Source organism: Cynocephalus volans, chromosome 14 (assembly GCF_027409185.1).
Source record: "Cynocephalus volans isolate mCynVol1 chromosome 14, mCynVol1.pri, whole genome shotgun sequence".
In the NCBI taxonomy this organism is placed as follows: Eukaryota; Metazoa; Chordata; class Mammalia; order Dermoptera; family Cynocephalidae; genus Cynocephalus; species Cynocephalus volans.
In genome coordinates, this window is record NC_084473.1 from 35,280,196 (window position 1) to 35,299,228 (window position 19,033).

At 39.2% G+C, this 19,033-nt stretch overlaps 1 protein-coding gene across 1 annotated transcript in view; it reads left to right on the top strand.

Moving 5' to 3' along the window:
- Positions 1 to 19,012, top strand: part of QPCT (glutaminyl-peptide cyclotransferase) — a 28,167-nt gene extending 9,155 nt beyond the window's left edge. Inside the window, exons 3-7 of the mRNA XM_063078942.1 lie at positions 4,449 to 4,727; positions 11,662 to 11,838; positions 13,953 to 14,052; positions 16,538 to 16,654; positions 18,727 to 19,012. Coding sequence (XP_062935012.1) covers positions 4,449 to 4,727; positions 11,662 to 11,838; positions 13,953 to 14,052; positions 16,538 to 16,654; positions 18,727 to 18,872 — 819 coding nt within the window. The 3' untranslated portion in view covers positions 18,873 to 19,012. The remainder of the gene's footprint in view (positions 1 to 4,448; positions 4,728 to 11,661; positions 11,839 to 13,952; positions 14,053 to 16,537; positions 16,655 to 18,726) is intronic.
- The last annotated feature ends 21 nt before the right edge of the window (positions 19,013 to 19,033 follow it).

A 19,033-nucleotide genomic window follows, 5' to 3' on the forward strand; every position in this document is an offset into this window, starting at 1 on the left:
CATGTCATTTACTCAGAAGGCCAGCCATACCTAGACATATGTATGCGTGCTTCAGGCCTGAGGTTCCTCACCTGCAGGCTCTAGAAATCCACAAACCCGACGAACACTGCTATTTGATCTTTAACTTCAACAGAGTATTCAGCAAAATACGACGGTACTTCAAAAAGTGTGTGGAAAAATATAGTTGAAAGATAATGTTAATCTTTCCATGAACTTTTTGAAGTACTCTGGTAATATACATAGACATTGTTGTGATTAGAAAGATACATATTCATTGAACACTGTAACTGAATCTACAATAACATTTTCTTTTTTTTTTTTTTTGTCTTTTTCGTGACCAGCACTCAGCCAGTGAGTGCACCGGCCATTCCCATATAGGATCCGAACCCGCGGCGGGAGCGTCGCTGCGCTCCCAGCGCCGCACTCTCCCGAGTGTGCCACGGGCTCGGCCCTACAATAACATTTTCCACTGTCATGTGGTGGTGGAGGCAAACAAGAAATTTATTGACAGTATTTTAGAATGTGTCGGGAACTACTGCTGGGTTACTGGTGCCTGCTCTTGCTGATGGTTGTGATAGAAATCTCACTTAAATTGATAGAGACATGAAAAACGATTACATTGTATAATGTTGAACTTTAAAATAAAGCGTTTATTAAAAAAGAGAAACCTCACTTAAGCAATTCAGTTTTATAATTTTTTTTTGCAAAGAAAATTACCATTAATTTTTAGAGACCTGTACTCTAAACTGTGGAAGATAAAGGGCTTCCCCTTTTGCAAACAGGGTAGATGGCACTTAGAGTTAGTATAAGGGAACTACACTAATGGCCTTAATTTGACAAGGATTATATCCTTTGATTTAGAACTGAATTTAAACAAGAATGATAGAATTATTTTTCTCCTGAGGACTTTTTGAGCACTAGATCAGATGTTTTATAATTTATGGTTTCAAGATTCTAATTAGAGAAGACCCAGAGATCTGAATAACATGTAGACTTGATATAAAATTGGTTAGTGAATTTTTTTTATGGTCTCTGATCAACGAACCCAAAGCTGCCTATTGGATTATTAGAATATTTTTATTTGAAGAGATAATTTATTTGTGAAATGAATAATTTAAAGGCATTAATTTGGGGCTATTTGAGTGATTTCTAAGATGGAAATAAAAAATAAATTAAAAAAATCAGGATGATAAAGTCTCACAAAGGGGCGAGCAACGTCCTTTGTCTCGAAGAGGAAAATTGGACACTTTAGGAGTTAAAGTCCCCTGCAGATGCATAGTGCACTTGAGAAGCTGAAACTGAACTTGCTCAGTGAAAGGTAGTAGTCATGTGTCACTTAACGAGTGGGAGAAATATATCCTTAGGTGATTTCATCATGGTGTGAACATCATAGATTGTACTCACACAAACTTAGATGGTATAGCCCTCTACACACAATAGACTATAGGGTATAGCCTAATTCTCCAACCACTGCTGTACATGTGGTCCCTTGTTCACTAAAGCAAAGTGATGTGGTGCATAACTGTATATACCAGGGTGCACCCTCAGGCCAGCCTCCCGGGTGGAGAGATCTGGGAGAAGAGCCCTCGGCTTGGAGCCCTAGAGACTTGTAGGTTGTACACCCGAGAAGAAAGAGGCGCTTGAAGTCCACAGATCAGCATCCTGACAACGGGGTGTTTGCAGACCTAGCGCAAATGCTGGAGAATCTGTTTCCTCCAAACCAACCTGGTCTACTGATGTCATTGTTTCTCAGAACCTGGAAATTAGAATTTAGGTTTAATTAAATTAGACCCAGGATCATTCACTAATGTTAACCTAAAATAAATCCCCCCTGCCACCCTGCTGGAAATAGGATGTCATGGAATAGCCTTTCTCTCTCTCTTTCCCTTATTTCCATCTCTATGATTGTGTCTTTTTCTTTTGCTCTACTCAATCTCCATCTTCGTCTCTGTCTCCATTTCTCTCCCTTCCCTGCTTTAAAACATACATATATGGTCCAGGGTATGGTCCGTATTATAAATTGCCTTCTGTCACTTGCAGTTGGAGAAGCACAGCTGCTTTAGTTAGACTCCCTGCCACGGCTGAGCACTCCCTGCTTAGCAGTGATCTAGTGAGAAGAACAGTTGCTTTGGGAGCCTTCTCTAGAGACTTAGTGGGAACTTGCGGACTAATTCTGAAAGCCAAAAGCACAACAATCAGGGATATTGATGACCTAATTAGATCATACAGCCAAATTTTATTGTTTATAAACATTATTTTTCCTAGTTGCTAAGATAAATAAAAAATATTTATACTGAATGAAAAAGGTCACTTCGGGGAGAACTCTTTTGGGAGTATTTGCTGATTCTTTTGTGAATTTTAGTGTCAACACAGACATCAGAAACTATAGCCAAAATCTGTTTGGTAGCTGAGAATGAATTTGTGTGTGAGACTTCTGAGCAATGCTAACAGATACATTTTTTAAAATCCCAATTCATTTTGTAAGCTTGAAGGCTGCTATTGGTGTTGAAGAAGCCATTTTAGGCAGTAGTTCATCATCTGGATACCAGATGTCCTGGAGAATATGCTTTTTTTTTTTTGTAAGATGACCCCTTTTATGGAAAAAAATTTTTTTTTTACAAAGTCTGGGGATAACCCATTTTCATGTTTTGTGGAAAAACTTATCTTAGATGCACAGTGATTTCTCTCTATTCAAACTACAAATGTTCCGTATCATATAATTTTATATATTCTCATTGAATCAACCCATATTTACTGTTACAATCAACTCGTATTCATAGCACACTGGGAGCAAAGCACAGTACTAAGAATTGCGGAGAATAACAAAATAAGTGATGTATAAATGGAGATTTCCAACTAATTATAAACATTTCTTTTGATGGTGTGAAAAGTCAACATGTAAACTTGTAATAGAAAAGGTGAGGTACTGCATACATGATGCTATTTAGGCCAAAGTTCACCCATGACTAAAAGCAAGGAGTGAATAACTGGGGAGTCATTTTCTTATTCAGCTTTTGAAGGAATGACTGTAAAATCAGTGTCCTCCCTCTGGTTAAGTTCCCCTCTCCTTGGAATCTTTCTCCTGCAGCTTTTCCAAGGCCCTCGCCTACATGTCATGTCACATTAGTGAGCAGCAAGCCACACAAGACTTGGCTAGGAGAGAAAAATCCTGTATTTCCTTAAGGGAAAAAAAATCTCCCATTTGTTTCCAGTTATTGTAAGTTATTTGTTTATCATCTCAAGGTCTATCCCTACTGGATGTTAGTTGCAGGACACATTGTCAGTTATTTTGATGATTAGTTTGTTGTTTGACTTTTAGAAAATAATTTAAGGCAACTTGCAAATATGTATACAATATTTGGGAAAAAAAGGAACATGGTGAGAAAAATGAGGCCAAGGGAAAATAAGGATGAGACAGGACAGAAGAAATGGCGATGAACTCACCCATAACTTCTCACACCACAAATTCTAGGTTCTGAAAGAAGACACTTCCGGTCCCTGAAGTGGTGACTCTTCTTCACCTGCTGCTTTCTCTCCTCAGTCACTGTGTTGTCCATAAGGCCCAAAGTGGCCAGGAGAGATGGGGGAAAGAGATTCTTTTTTATTTTTAGCAGCATTTGCAGTGGGTCTGGACCTGCCCTGGTCCAGAGGGAAAGTTACTTGACATGTCACTATGGTTCAGGGTTGCTTTTTGATTCTTCCAGTGAGCGAGGACCTCAAATATCCCCCAACTATCTCCTTGTTATGGGATCTTTCTATATTCTCCTTAGCAGGTAGGCATTAGTATCTTTTGTTAGTGTTCATTACATATGAAGCATTTGCTGGATGTCGGCACATGCTATACCCTTGGGACAAAAAGACCTACCATCTGCAGTTCTTGCCCTCAGAGAGCTCAGTGTAGAGGTAAAGATTTGTAGGAGCTTGGTGTATCTGATTTCTCAAACATGCCTTTTCAGCCTCCAAGAAATGTAAAAAGTGGACTTCAATACTACCGAACTGGATCTCTATCTCCTGACTTGCAGACTTGTCCATAACATATTGTTAAGTGAAAAAAGCAAGGTGCAGAGTAGCGTGGAAAGTAGGATTCTTTTCCTATAAAAACATACACCTCTCTGCCAAATATATGTATTTGTATGCTCATATATGTTTGTATAAGCAAGAAGAAGATATGTGGAAAGAACTACATCAAACTATTAACACTGGTTAACATTAACAATTGGCTGGTATTTATTGGTTCGGAAGGTTTGGGGAGAGGGAGAGGATTAACTTTTCCTTTAAACAGGAAAAATACTATTAATTACAATAGCAATTAATAGCAGTATTATTACTATGAATCCAATAAGCACATACTAGAATTTTAACTTGAAAGGCATCACATACATTTTTAAAAACAAAGTTAGCAAATGAAAACTGTTTAGAGCTGAAATTTTGGTTTATGTTTTGATCAGCACATCATGCAGCGAATTCAGAGACTTCAGGCTGACTGGGTTGTGGAAGTAGACACCTTCTTGAGTCAGACACCCTTTGGGTACCGGTCTTTCTCAAATATCATCAGCACCCTCAATCCCACTGCTAAACGACACTTGGTCCTCGCCTGCCACTACGACTCTAAGTATTTTCCCCATTGGGGCAACAGAGTGTTTGTAGGAGCCACTGATTCAGCCGTGCCATGTGCAATGATGTTGGAACTTGTCCGTGCCTTAGACAAGCAACTCCTTTCCTTGAAGGTATCTGTTTTCCTCTTGTTGATTCCTAGGATAAAATACATTAGCAGTAACTCAGAGTAAATTCTAGAATTCTTGGGGGAGTAAGAAGGCTATTTAGAAATGGAGACTTTTGGTACATTTTTGTTCTACTTTGGTACAGAATGATATGACGTTGAATGAATATTAATTGGAAGATTACATGATTTGAAATGGGCAATAAACATAAGATACATTGACAGTGCATTTATTAATTGGCACCTGATTTTTCAGCTTGCACTGTGCATGAAATTAAATGCAACATTTCTTTGCAAAAAGTGAAGAAGGAGGAAGGTTGGTACAGGTATATGTATGAGAATTATGTTTTATAATGATATATGTTTATTTCTTTTTGTTTAGACAGCCACAAAACATCACAACCTTCTGATCTGAGACAGGTGGCTCTTGAGTTGGGGGGAGGGAGCTGCAGCAAAGTGATTCCAAAGCAGAGAGACATATCGAGATGAAAAGCATGGAGCAGAAATGCATTATTGCTATTATCTGTGAATCTCGTCTCAATTTTATGTAGCATGGCAGAGCTTTTGTTATGCTCTCAGCTCAAGATACGACTGGGACTCTCAGATGTTATTTCAGTCTCTGTGTTCTTCAGGGTATATTGGAAAAAAGTGCTAAACTAGACGAAGACATTTTGTTCTGCTATCACTCATAACCAAGTAAACACAACAGAGCCAAAACAAAAAACTTTGTTCATAGGCAACAAATGCCTTTTTTTCCCCCTCAGAACTTTAGGGAAGGTCCAGCCATTGAGACAATGGGGATAAAGAAGTAAAAGGTTTATCTTGTAATGGAAGTAATAGAGATATTTGCTTCTATTTTTCCTGGATATGCAGAACTTGAAGAAAGCCAGAATTGTTTATATGCTCCAGTCTCCTTTTCACTATTTTTTTGTTCTATTTTGTTTTCTGAACTTTCTATAATGCCTTTGTCCCATGCTCTGCCTGCTTTTAATGAGCACCCTTCCCTAGCAATTGGGTTGAGAGAGTTCGGAAGCTGATATAAAAGTTTAATTTTTCATATGTGCATTTCTAGTATAAGGACATGAAATGAAAGGAAGAATGACTTAAATGCACAGTTCTGTGTAGTGGATGTGTTTTCTCTTGGTGAACTCCTTCACCTTTTTTTCGTACCTGCTTTTGGTTACCAGAAATAGAAAAGAGTTGTTGGGTGGTGATCCCAATTAAAAAATTCATGTCAACATATACATCCTCTTAATTATCCTTTTTATTACAGGTAAATGGTGATGTGGAGAATTTAAAAAACAGGGCTGTTTCTGAATGCAAACTTTGAGAGTATCATATTTATTCTTCCAGTTATTCTTTAAATTTGTATTCAGGAGTTATTTTAAGTTTTTCAGCTGTCATGGATTGGGTAGGTGGTTGTGGAATGTGACCTGGGAGGGGCCTGGATAGAAGACTAGGTTAGGGTTTGAACTCTTTGCAGCCCCTCCTCTCTCCACTAATAGGATTGAAATTCACATCCACATCCCTCGCCTTGTAACTCAGCTGTGCCCTCCCACTGCAGCCAGTTGTAATTCCTTATCCCTTCACTCCGAACTTGGTTATTTGGCTTGTCTTGACCAATGGGATGTTAGTAGATGTGACACAAGCAGAGGCTGGAAATGTGCTTGTCTGTTGGGCTTGCTCACTTGTGTCTTTGCCATTACCATGAGAGGAACATGTCCCAGCTGGCCTGCCAGTCCCAGCAGGAGGATAAGAGACATGCGGAGCAGAGCCAACCTCGCTGACTGCAGGGTGAAGCAGAGCTGCTCCAGCCAAACCCAGCCTAGATCAGTTGTTCCCCAGCTGACCCATGATGGTTATGGATCCCAGGAGGATATGTAATTGTTTTAAGCCACTGCATTAGGGGTGTTTTTTTGCGCCACATTATTGTGGCATTAGCCAACCGATACAGCCTTGGGTGGGGAAAGACTGCAGAACGGGAACACCAGAAACTAGGCATTTATAGTATTACTATGAAGATCTTCACAAATCAGGCCACTCAGATTCTCTTAGCTCCGAGCTACTAGGCTCAGTTACTAGAAATTGAAGGCCATGGCTTTTTCCTGACAATTCTGAAATGAAGCAAAAAGAGCAAGTTACCTCATGGACTCAGGATCATTGTCCACCACATTCCACTCCTGTCTAAATGAATTGATGCTAAGAGAACAGAATGAAAGTAAATCATTGCACCGATCATTGGAATAACCTGGCTGTTGAAATTTCAGTGAGGCACACCAACCTTCAAACTTGCAGAAGATGAAAACTACCTCCTTTAGCCCCTGTCCTGGGCACGAGCAGAAAAGCTCTTTTCCCAAGAAGTCTCATTCTGCCCCTGTGGTGGTAATCATGCTGTTTGATTTGGAGCTAGAACTTAGGAACCAGTCGAGGCCTTTTGAACACTGGATGCCTAGAAGTCACCGCTGAAGTATACACCTTACACCTTTTGCCAATGAGAAAATGTTTAATTACTTATGCTTCCTTCTTAAAACCCTGAGTGCATAGGTATTGCACAAACACATGCTTGGCTTAATGCTGTCAGGAGTTGTGAGGGATTCAAAGTAAAATAAACTTTCCTTTTCTTATGGTCTAATTAAAGAGCAATATTAAGACAATTGAAATGATTAGCATACAAAAATAACTTAGTTTTAAGATGATAAAGGCATTTTTCTCCTTTTTTATGAAATCACCCTTAAAACAATCAGAAAAACTCCATTTTTGAAGAAACTAGAAAACATCTGTTAACGGGAACCACAAAATGAAGACAGAGGTAGATGAAGAAATGGCAAATGACCTCTCAGAATGGAGAGAAGTCACACTGCCCTGGAGAGGGGAGGAAATGGAAGAAGCCAGCTGGTCTCCTCCAGAATCCTGGAAAGGCTCAGGGATTGAAGGTATGATATGCTCAGGAAGGCAGAGGTGAGGCAGTGGATGGAGTGGAGAGTGTTTAAAAGTCTGCATAAGGAGCACTTAAATATGCAGATTTCCAACCCACACCAGGCAGGTAGGTGAGTGCCCCACATATACTTCTGCAGCAGATGAGAGAATATTTTTCTAGAGAAATTGAACCATGGGGGTTCTGAACTTGGGAATACCAGGTATCCCAGAGGGCAGCAGTGAGGCCCCCATGGAAGTCAGGGAGATTAGGTGAAAGTCTACATATTGGACAGTGAAATCTCCAGTCTTCCTCCCATTTCTAGCACCAGAAAGCTGGCAGCCAGCTTATACCTGTCAGGTAGGAAACTGGGGGAGTCTTCTCCAGAGGATGTGAACCACCTCACAGACAAGATTCACAGATAGTGGCATTTGGAGGTCCTCAATGAAAACACTGATGGGGTACCAGATTGCCCTCCAGCAAAACCAATCCATTTGTGTCTCCTACCAGCATTTTAGTACCTTATTCTTTAATGTGAATGAACTCAATGGAGGACCAGACATTTGAGGACAGTCTCCAGCATGAAAGAAGCAAAACAAATAATACAAATTGAAAAATGAAGTATGTGGAAATAGAGTACAAGGAGCAGAAGACAAGTTAAAGGACACAATTTTTAATATTCTTACAGAGATAAGAGGAGAAGTTATATCCATGAAATAAAAACAGAATGCTACAGTAACAGAACAACCACAGAATAAGAAAGGGCTTTTGGAAATTAAAAATTCTATTTTCAAAATAAAAAAATCAGTAAAACAGCTGGATACTAATGTAGAAGAATATCTTTTCTACAGAGGAACGACAACGAAAGAGATGATTATTACTTCTGGGGGATCATTCCAGGAATTACAATAGGTCATATAAAAAGTATTGGGAATGAAAATGGTGTAAGATTTCTCAATAGAAACCTCAGGAGCAAGCAAATAATGAAAATGTGTCTTAAGTATTTTAAATAAAAATAATTTGCAACTCAGAATCCTCATACCCAGCCAAATCACATGTGAGAGTAGAATGAAGACATTTTCAAACATGTAAAGTCTCAATCATTTTCACTCCCATGTACTGTTTCTTTTTTAGAAGTTACTTAAGATATTCTCCAGAAAAATCAAGGGACAAATCAAGGAAGTCATGGGATTTGGGTCCCTGGGAATCCCGTATAGGAGAGGCAGAGGGAGTCCCAAAGGTGATAGTGAGGAGAGACCTCAGGTAAGAGGTGGGCAGCAGGGTTGGTGAGTAGCCAGCCAGGCTGAAGCAAGCCAAAGGAGAGGCTCTGGGAGGATTACAGCCACAAAAAACAGAACTAGACAGACACATGAGAAGCAAAATTGCCACAGCATCTGGAAAGTTTGACCACGTAATTGTGGAGATATATGAAGCTAAAAGAAAATGAAGCAATGGAAAAAAGAGGCATGTGGTGAGGAATGATGGGAAATAGGTTTGCAGAGGAAGGATGAACTGGGTGTGTGTGTGTGTGTGTGTGTGTGTGTGTGTGTGTGTGTGTGTGTGCATATATATACGGGGGGAGAGAGAGAAAGGGGGGGGGAGCGGCACGCCAGCCCATGGTTTTGGTTTGAGTAACTGCAAAGGTGGTGTTGCCATCAATTTAGTTGGGGAAGACCGTTGGTAATGTAGTTTCAGGAAAAACATTAGGAGTTGAATTTTGGCACTTTATGTTTGAAATGTCCGTTAAAGATCTGTGTGGAGATTGTTCATTTGGCAATTTAATATGTGGGTCTGAAGTCAGGGCTGGAGATATATTTTTTTGGAATTGTCGATATGTGTGTGTGTGTGTATGTGTTTGTATTGTATATATGTACACACACACACACATATATACGTACACTTATATATGTAATTTAAAGCATCAAGATTAGATGTCAAGGGACTGAGTGTGGACAGGGAAGAGAAGAGAACCAAGGAGCAAGCCCTGGGGCTCTCCAGCATTAAGAGGGAAGGGAAATCAAGAGAATCATCAGTGTTGACTGAGGTAGGAGGAATATGTTGTCCAAGGAGCCAAATGAAGAGAGCAAGAGAGAGTGATCAGTGTTGTCAAATGCTGACAACAAGTCAAGAAAGATGAAGACAGACAGTTGACCACTGGACTTTGCAATGTTGAGGTCATTGGTGTTTTTGACAAGAGCAATTTCAGTACATGGTTGACATGAAGCCTAACTGGGGTGGTTTAAGAAGAGGAATGGGAGACAGTGTGGGTAGACAACTCTTTCAAGAAGTTTTCCTACAAATGGGATAAAAAAAAAAAAAATGAGGCAGCAGTTGGTGGAGATAGTGGCGTCAAACATTTTAACATGAGAGAAGCAACCGCATGTTTGCAGACTGATGGGAATTATCTAGCAGAGATAGAAAAGTTGATAATGTAGGAGACAAATGGTATTTGCTAGAGTGATGTCCTTGAGCAGATGAGAGGGGATAGGATTTAGTGCACAAGTGGAGAGACTGGCACCTAATACGAGCATGGCCAGAAGAAATCACGATCATCAATTGGGAATGAGGATGGGTGAGGTGTTGCAAGTTAGGGAGGGGAGGAATGTGAAGTACTGGGAGAGTGTGAGAGTGAATGAACTAAGAAAATACAGTATGACTGCCAGTCAATACAAAAAGGCTAACTTGAGGTTTGTGGTCAAGGATTTTAAGTAAGACCAGACAGTGTGGTTATATATTTTCCTCTAACCAGGTTTAGTTGCATAAGTGCTGGTACAATGTAGGCAGACAGTTGGACTTAATGTTATGTGTTTGCCATGAGAGTTTGACCAAGGCAGAGAGAGACAGGGAGCTGAAGGTATATGCAAGGGAGTGATTAGAGTGATTGGCTGATATTTAAGCTAAATATGAAGTGAAATGAGAACATTATGGGGGTGAAGGACTGTGACGAGGTAAAAGATTCAATAGGTTGGGGATTTCAGTGGGTTGAAGGATTGTGGGACTAATCTGAAAGGTCAGGGTTGTTGTCAGACAGTGGAAAGGGTAAAAGCGATCAGAACCCTATTCAACCTTCTCAGTTCCACTGCTCAAATACCGTCTCTTCCATCAAGCCTTCCTTGAACCCCAAGGATTCCATCTCTCATTGCATCCAGTTTCCAGAGGACGTTTATGTTACATTTGTGGCCTGTGGCACATTTTGCCATGCTCATGTATTTATTTTTTGTCTCCCTAACCCAACTTAAGGATAGATTCTTTCAAGGGAAAGGCTATAGTTATCATTCTTTGTGTTCCTGTAGCATTCCTAGGGCAGGTTCTTGAACCTAGACTCAATGAAAAGTTGCAGACTTAAATAAGGTGAGAAGCAAAAAAGATATGCGGTTGTTTCTGGTTGGGTTTTCCCAGGAAGCACACTCTGACATGGAGTTTAGCATTCAGGTAATTTATTAGGGAGTAGCCTTGGATCAACACTGGTGGCAGGGAGGAGAAAGAAATGAAATTAGGCAGAGGGAGAAGCTCAGCTGCAGTGCAGGTTCAACAGCAGCCTCAGCCAAGCCCCAGGGGGCTCTGAGGTACAATGGTCCTTTAGAGAGCCCCAGTACCTGTGTATGTCAGTCATGGGCTGTAGGACAGTCCCAGGAGGAGGTGCAGCCCAGGCAGTCACTCAAGTGGCTGACAGCTCTCACAGCAGCTGAGGCAATACTTCCTTCTGGAGGGGATCTGGGTGGCGTTTCACACCATTCGTCATAGCACTTCCATAGTTTCAATGTCCTCTGAGGAGTAAGAAAAGAAATATAAGACTTCTATTTTTAGAGGGGGTGGAAGAAGTAAGGTTTACGTGTGTGAAGATTGTGGGAGGTGTGATGATTTTTGGAGAGGAAGTGGTGTGAAGTAAATTTTGGCATAGTTTCACTTGCTTTGGTATCTGCCTTTTTTCATGGCACATCTATCTTTTTGCCCAGTTCATAGAAAAGCTTGCTATTTTTAATCATCACAACATTGTTTGCTGTCTTTTTATTGTTCTTTTTACCAGAATATTTCAGACTCCAAGCCAGATCTCTCACTTCAGCTAATTTTCTTTGATGGGGAAGAGGCTTTTCTTCACTGGTCTCCTCAAGATTCTCTGTATGGGTCGCGACACTTAGCTCTGAAGATGGCATCGACCCCACACCCACCTGGAGCAAGAGGCACCAACCAACTGCATGGCATGGTTAGTCTGGGTAATTTCCACGGTGCTGTGGCTGCAGGCTCTGCTTCCAAGGAAAAGGTTGCTAAGGCCAAGTAAAGTCCTAAAAATGCCACGGCATCCATGGAGCAGAGTGTTTATAACAGAACATTCCTTGGCAGACCTTGGGTTTTTGAGGAATCCCAGGGCGGAAAAAAAAAAAAAAAAAAAAGAATTCTGGGTTAGAAGCCAGGTTTGACTGAGCTTAATTAAAACAAGGTAAAAAATCAGGTTAAGGAAACTTCAGATCCAGTTTCATCCAATGGGAGCATATTCCTCCAGTACTGTACAGGGGTGGAGAGAGCAAATCCCTTCTTTGAGACTTCTCTAACGTCTGAGGAGCATGAAGTCCTGGGAAATGGAGTAGGTGTGGGATAGGAGTGAAGAATTTCCTCCGTGGCTTTAAAGTATTATAGTGACTCCAGTGCGTATATGACATTTTTATGTGTTGATTTTGATATGGCATTTTTGATATGAGGGTAGGCACATTTTGATGCTGCCTTGAAATCTTACTTAATAAGGGGTGTAACACAAAGCCTTATTTTTATCTCCATTCCTGGTCCACACTCCATCCCTAATCCCTCACCCCACCCCCAAATCCTTTCCCCACCCTGACTCTCTTCTCATATTTAACCTTTGCCCCATCCCTGAGTCCTCACTAACCCCAGCTTGGAACTTCATGCTACCCTTGAGACTTCATTCTTCCCAGGGCCTTCGTGTATTTCTGACCTGCACCCTGTTTGTGAACTGATAGCTTATTTCTAACCCCCTCTCATCCTTGTCCTTTGCCCTTCATTGATATTTACACTGTGGGTCCAAATAGCCATATTTAATGCCCTCTTTGCCTCTAACACACCTCCTATTGCAACTCTCTCCCTCCCGTTGTCCACTGGCAGCTCGTAATGGGTCAAGGGAATATGTTCGACACCTCATTCATTAACTTATGCCCAAGAGGCTAAAAAGGGTTCGGAGAAGGAGAAGAGAACTGGTTGATCGGTAGTAGGAATAAAGGTTTTCATTTATCAGTCCAAATATGTGAATCCACAGTGATAGTTAAGACTGTTTTCCCCAGAAACAAACTCTTAGTAGTTTATCCAACCTTGTGAATATGTTTCTATTTCAAAAATCCTTTTTTTCAGTGAATATATTTGTCATTCATGAATTTATACATACTGTGTCTTTAAAATCATAGACTCTGAAAAAATTGATCTGCTATGTGTCAGGATCTATGCCAGCTATTTACCCATACATTATTTCACTTACATAAATCAGGAGGTTTTAATCTAGGGGTCAGTCTTTAGGGAGTCCTCAAGCCTGCTGTTGTTTTATGGCTCAGCCAAGTGAAGGAACACTGGTTTAATTACAGAGGCTTATAACCAGAAGAGACCTTTGGAGATCAGCTAGTTTGAGCTCTTCGTTTGATACACAAAGAAATGGAAATCCACAGACACAGTATAGTCATACGACTCCTATACAAGGAATTTTTCTCAGATGATGCTTGATCAATACATACTTACTCTCTTATAGAAAGCTGTGTAATTATAGATTAAGAATAATATGGCTAATTAGAATGGAACAGAAGGGCCGACCCAGTGGCATACTCGGGAGAGTGCGGCGCTGGGAGCGCAGCGACGCTCCCACCGCGCGGGTTCGGATCCTATATAGGAATAGCCGGTGCACTCACTGGCTGAATGCCGGTCACGAAAAAGACAAAGAAAAAAAAAAAAAAAAAAAGAATGGAACAGAAGATCAAAAAGACTTGGATTCCTATCTGAAAATAAAGTAAATGCATCTTTTTTAATGTATTAAATATTTATCCAAATGTCTTCTTTCTAATTTATCTTTAGTGATGTCCCTCTGTGATTATTTACATGAAGAGTCAACAATCTGCCATTTGTCCACATTGAATAAGGAAGATTTAAAAAGTTCTCTAAAATAATTAGCATACAATGTTATTAAACCTTTTGTTCATTTACACAGTTCCCAATATTATTCTTGGTTACTAAAACGCAGTTAGTCTTGACAAATTGTTTTTCTTTATTGATGAATATGAAACATGTTTTGGTGATATTGATTAAACAGTATTCTTTCTCCCTTAGGATTTATTGGTCTTATTGGATTTAATTGGAGCTCCAAACCCAACATTTCCCAATTTTTTTCCAAACTCTGCCAGATGGTTTGATAGACTTCAAGCCATTGGTAAGCACTACTATTTTAAAGAGTAAAACATGGTTTCTTCCTACTAACAAATACTACATTTTAAAATTCAAAATTTATAGTTAAGTGTATGATTTGAATATATAATATACTGGCTTTTTTTTCTTGCTTTGTTGATTAGTTTATTATTCCTATTCAGCTCTTTTAGTAGGCCTAGTTTATTTTCCTGCATGAATTATATTCTGAAATGGAAACAGAAAAGACTACATTTCATGAATGGGATTAGAAGATGGCATTTCTGAAGCAATGGGTGGTGGTCAGAAAAAGTAGTAAGGACCAGACACTGAAGGGAATTGTTTATAACCAATAATTGTAGTTTCTGATGATGAAATCAATACATGTTCATCATAGACCATATGATAATTACAAATAAAATAATAAAATCTCATGTAAATTAACAACTCAGAGATAACTATGGTGCCATAGCTTTTCCACTGAACACCATATTACAATTTCTGTACCAATAAATATATTTCAAAACCAAACCAAACCAAACCAAAACAAAACTATATTCATGTTTGCATATCCTTAGAAATGGTTTGGAATATTTTCCCAGAGTCCTGTTTGAAGCATATGCAATGCATTTCTAGGGAAAACTTTACTCAGCAATGTATGTTGGCTAATGGTGAATGTTATGTCATTATAATGATACCAAAATAAATGTTTAGTTTTTCTTTCTTTTCCATCTCTGTCTTTGTCATCTTCTGTTTTTCTACCTTATCCAGGCATTATTTTGTTTTAAATCTAGTACACTCTCTGTCTTTTCCAAAGAAGTAAGAGATCAGGATGAATAGAAAGCCAGATCCTTTAAGAGCCATTTAAAAGGAGAGTTAGAGTCAAATAAATGGGAATAGACTAGTCCAGACCAGGTCAGGCCAGGCCAAGAAACATAGATATCTGTGGCTCAAGAGAGGCCTGGGGGTTGGAGAGGGAAAAGAAGAATTACTTCTTCCCTTCATACTCTCCCACCCCACCCAAAACAAAGCAAAACAAAACAAAAACCAACCCTTTAGGCATCAAGGGAAAGATGAAAATGAGATAGAGCTTTATTATAGAATCCAGGCCAGGAGGCTGCTTTTGAGGCAGGAACTTCATGCTAGAAATTCCTTTCTAGCCACACAAACTTCCTGGAACAAGACAGAATTGTGTTACTTCTAAGAGTGGACAAAGCACTGCCATCTTAACTCATGCTTTTGCCATGAGTTAAGAATTTGCCAGTTATCCAGATCTAGACTCTTACGAAAGAAACTTCTACCTGAACTTCAGATGCACATCTTTGGCAAATTTCAATTCCTAGTTTGAAAGAATTGCTGTTATGGTATTATTAATATAAACTTCTTGGGCCACTTGCTTGCAACATGTTTTCCTTACTTTGATAGTAGCCTCAAGAAATTTTGTTTGGCCTTCTTTTAAGGATTTTATGCACTTTTTAAATTTCTTGTACTGGAGTAAACATACATCAATAACTTGCACCTTAATGCAATTTTAACCCATTGTGCTGCCTTTCCTAGTGGTATTTATGCTTCAAACCATATCTCTAATTATATAAGGAAAAGTTGTATCCTATGGCAGAGGAATTATAAGTATCAATGAGCAGTCAGAAATATTGTTTTTGTTGGTGGTTAGGGCTTCATCAATGTTCCTAAAATCGTATTACATATGTTTGCTTACCAGTTGGCTAGTTTTACTCTTTAAATTTAGCAATTAAAAAAATAAACACCTATGCTAGTTAGTTTCATTTGGTTGTCTTATGATCTTCTTGTGATCTCTTGTCATCTTGTAACACATAATAGGGGTTATAGGTTACAAGGTGACAAAAGTGATAAAATGCAGGCCAGTGGTTCTCAAACTTTAGTGTGCATCAGAATTACCTGGCGGGCTTGTTATGACACACATTGCTGGGCTCCACCCCCAGAATTTCTGATTCAGTAGGTCTGATATGGGACCAGATAATTTGCATTTCTAACATGTTCCCAGATGCTGCTGCTGCTGCTGGTCAGGGACCACACTTTGAGAACTGCTGATATAGGTCACAATAAGTATCCCTTTCCCATAGTGGCCACTTGATATACTTTATCCCTGTTCTGTTTGAGTATTCCCCCTTTTAAGCTGCACGTCTCCTCTAAAGGCATTCTTCATGCAGCATCTTGGAACTATAAGCATCTCATCTGAATTTTTCTCCCATTTTCCTCCGGTTTTCTCATTCTCCATCTCTCCATTTTTCTGTTGAGTTTTACCTCTAAGGATGTTCTCACCTGTAAGAGCCATGTGTGACTCTTTTCCAAGTGTACACACCCAAGTTCAGCCCAGATGTTCATTGTCATGGGTGTGACTGTGCTCACTGCTGTGTAATATTTTTTAAATGATGGCCATATGCTGAGATTTCAAATTTCTTAAAGAAGGATGCATTCTGAGTCTTGACCAGGTAAAAATAGATGTTCAACTACTGTCTAATTGTCATCTGCAGAATATGAACTCCATGAACTGGGTTTGCTCAAAGATCACTCTTGGGAGAGGCAGTACTTCCAGAATTATGGTTATGGAAGTGTAATTCAGGATGACCATATTCCATTTTTAAGAAGAGGTAATGTGTGTGTGTGTGTGTGTGTGTGTGTGCGCGTGTGTGTGTGCGTGCCTGGCCATGTGCATTTTTTATCTATTGTATTTATTGTATTTTATGTGCATTTTTAAATTCCAAGACTATATATCACTTATTCACTCTTATGAGAATATCATCTTATCTTATCAATGTTTTGAGCCTTGGCTTATTCCCAAACCTTATGTAGCTTTCTGGTGCCATCGGATGACTCTCTTCAGCAGTGAAACTTTCCAGGTCTTTAATTGCTGCATATGTTTGAGAAGAAAATTAAATATGAATGATAATCGGTACATTGTTAATCAGTAAAACCATTCTTCTTTAAAGACTGACTGCACTAAATTTATATATTAATTATCTGAACCAATCTAAATTTTAAATGATCTAAAAACAGATAATGAAACTGATTTGAATGAGAGCCTATCTTTAAAAAAGAAATATATATACTGTGCTGTAAATAAGCTTTCACCAATATGTGTCTTCTGATTGTGTGCCTGTAAGCTAGAAGTCAGATACTTAAACCAAATTGAATGGGAGGGAAGTGTAGACACTCCCTCACTTGATCTTTGTTGACGCTAGGTATGATTCAGATGCAACACTTTATGCTTTAATGCCCTTACCAGGCCACTCTCTTCAGGTTATCAAATGAAATGACAGAGCCCACCATTGTTTCTTGAAAAGGAGGAATGATGGGCCTGAAAGTAAGTGCTCCTCTTCCGGTCTTATGTTTCTCAGTAAACGGTCTACATTTACCAATTGCTCAAATCAGACTCCTGGTAGTTGTCCTTAATTCTGCTCTTTCCCTGTGTCCCACTTCCATATCTCACACATATTCAGTTTTAGGTCTTCAAGGTGGCATCTAAGTATAATACTGATATGCAGCACCAGGCCTTGGTGATAATTCCTATTCCCTCCATTTTGCAACAAGCTAGAAGTGTGAAGAACCATTAAATTAAATTAATCGATTAATTAGAATCATTGATCATGTCATCTCATGGCTTCTATTTTCTTATGAAAGTCATTCCAAATCTTTGAGGACATTTTAATTTTTTTCCTACACTTAAAATATTTATGAAATCTCATATCCCACTGACATCTTGCCTTCCCTTTCATGGAGTTAGATTGTATTATTATACTTTGTGTAACTCTGGTAGCAATATTCATTGTGTCAAGATGGTAGAAATCTGAATAGACCCAAGGATTCTTGCAGTAGATTCCCAATTGGTCTCCAGATTTTGCTCTTGCATCACTATTCTTTGCATAGGAGTTAGAGTTATCTTTTAAAAATGTAAATCAAGTTATGCTACTTTCCTGTTTAAAATCTCTAGTGGCTTGCCATTGCATGGAGTAAGACCCAAAGTCTTTACCATGACCAACGAGGGCCTTCATTTTCAGACTCTCTTCTCTCCTTCAATATCACCTCCTACCTCTCTCTTCAACTGTTGCTCTGATCCAGCCACACTGGTGTTATTGCTGTTCTTCAAACAGGCCAAGCACACTCCTACCTCAGGATATTTGTACTTGCTAATATTGCTGCCTGGAATGCTCATCTCAGATCTTTGCATGGCTTGCTTTCGCTTTGGTGTGTCTCTATTTAAATATTAGCTTCTCAAAGAGGCCTTCCCCAACTTTAAATACCTCCTCTCTTGGTCCTGCTGCCTGCCTCTCATGCTCTTTACCCTTATCTTGTTTTATTACTCTTAATAAACCTTATCACATCCTAAAATTATGTTTTATATTTGTTTACTTACTTCTTTCTCCATTGGAATGTAAGCTCCATTTGGGCTCCATTTGCCTTTTCACTAATGAAACCTCAACTCCTAGAACAGGAACTGGTATATAGTAGGTGCTTTATAATTATTTACTGAATTAATTAATATTTGCTTAATGAATGAATGATTTTGGAGTACAAGGGGTAATATATAAGGAAGTATACAGAAGATGATGAATTATCAGTTGTCTTTATATGGTATAGAGCTCCCTTAGCTTGAAGAACAACACTTTCTAATTTACTCACTGGGAATAATGCACTTAATTACAAGTGGGTTCTTTCTTATTAGGTGTTCCAATTCTACATCTGATACCATCTCCTTTCCCTGAAGTCTGGCATACCATGGATGACAATGAAGAAAATTTGGATGAATCAACCATTGACAATCTAAACAAAATCTTACAAGTCTTTGTGTTGGAATATCTTCATTTGTAACATTCTGATTTAATTTATGGTAATTGCTTCTAGCATCAAATTCGAAAGTCAAGGCATCATTCAACATAATCTGACTCCAGACAAATGCTGTGTGTGAAAACTTCTATCCTATAGATCCATTCTGTAGGTGTCTTTGCATATGTGATCAATGAGTCCTAGAA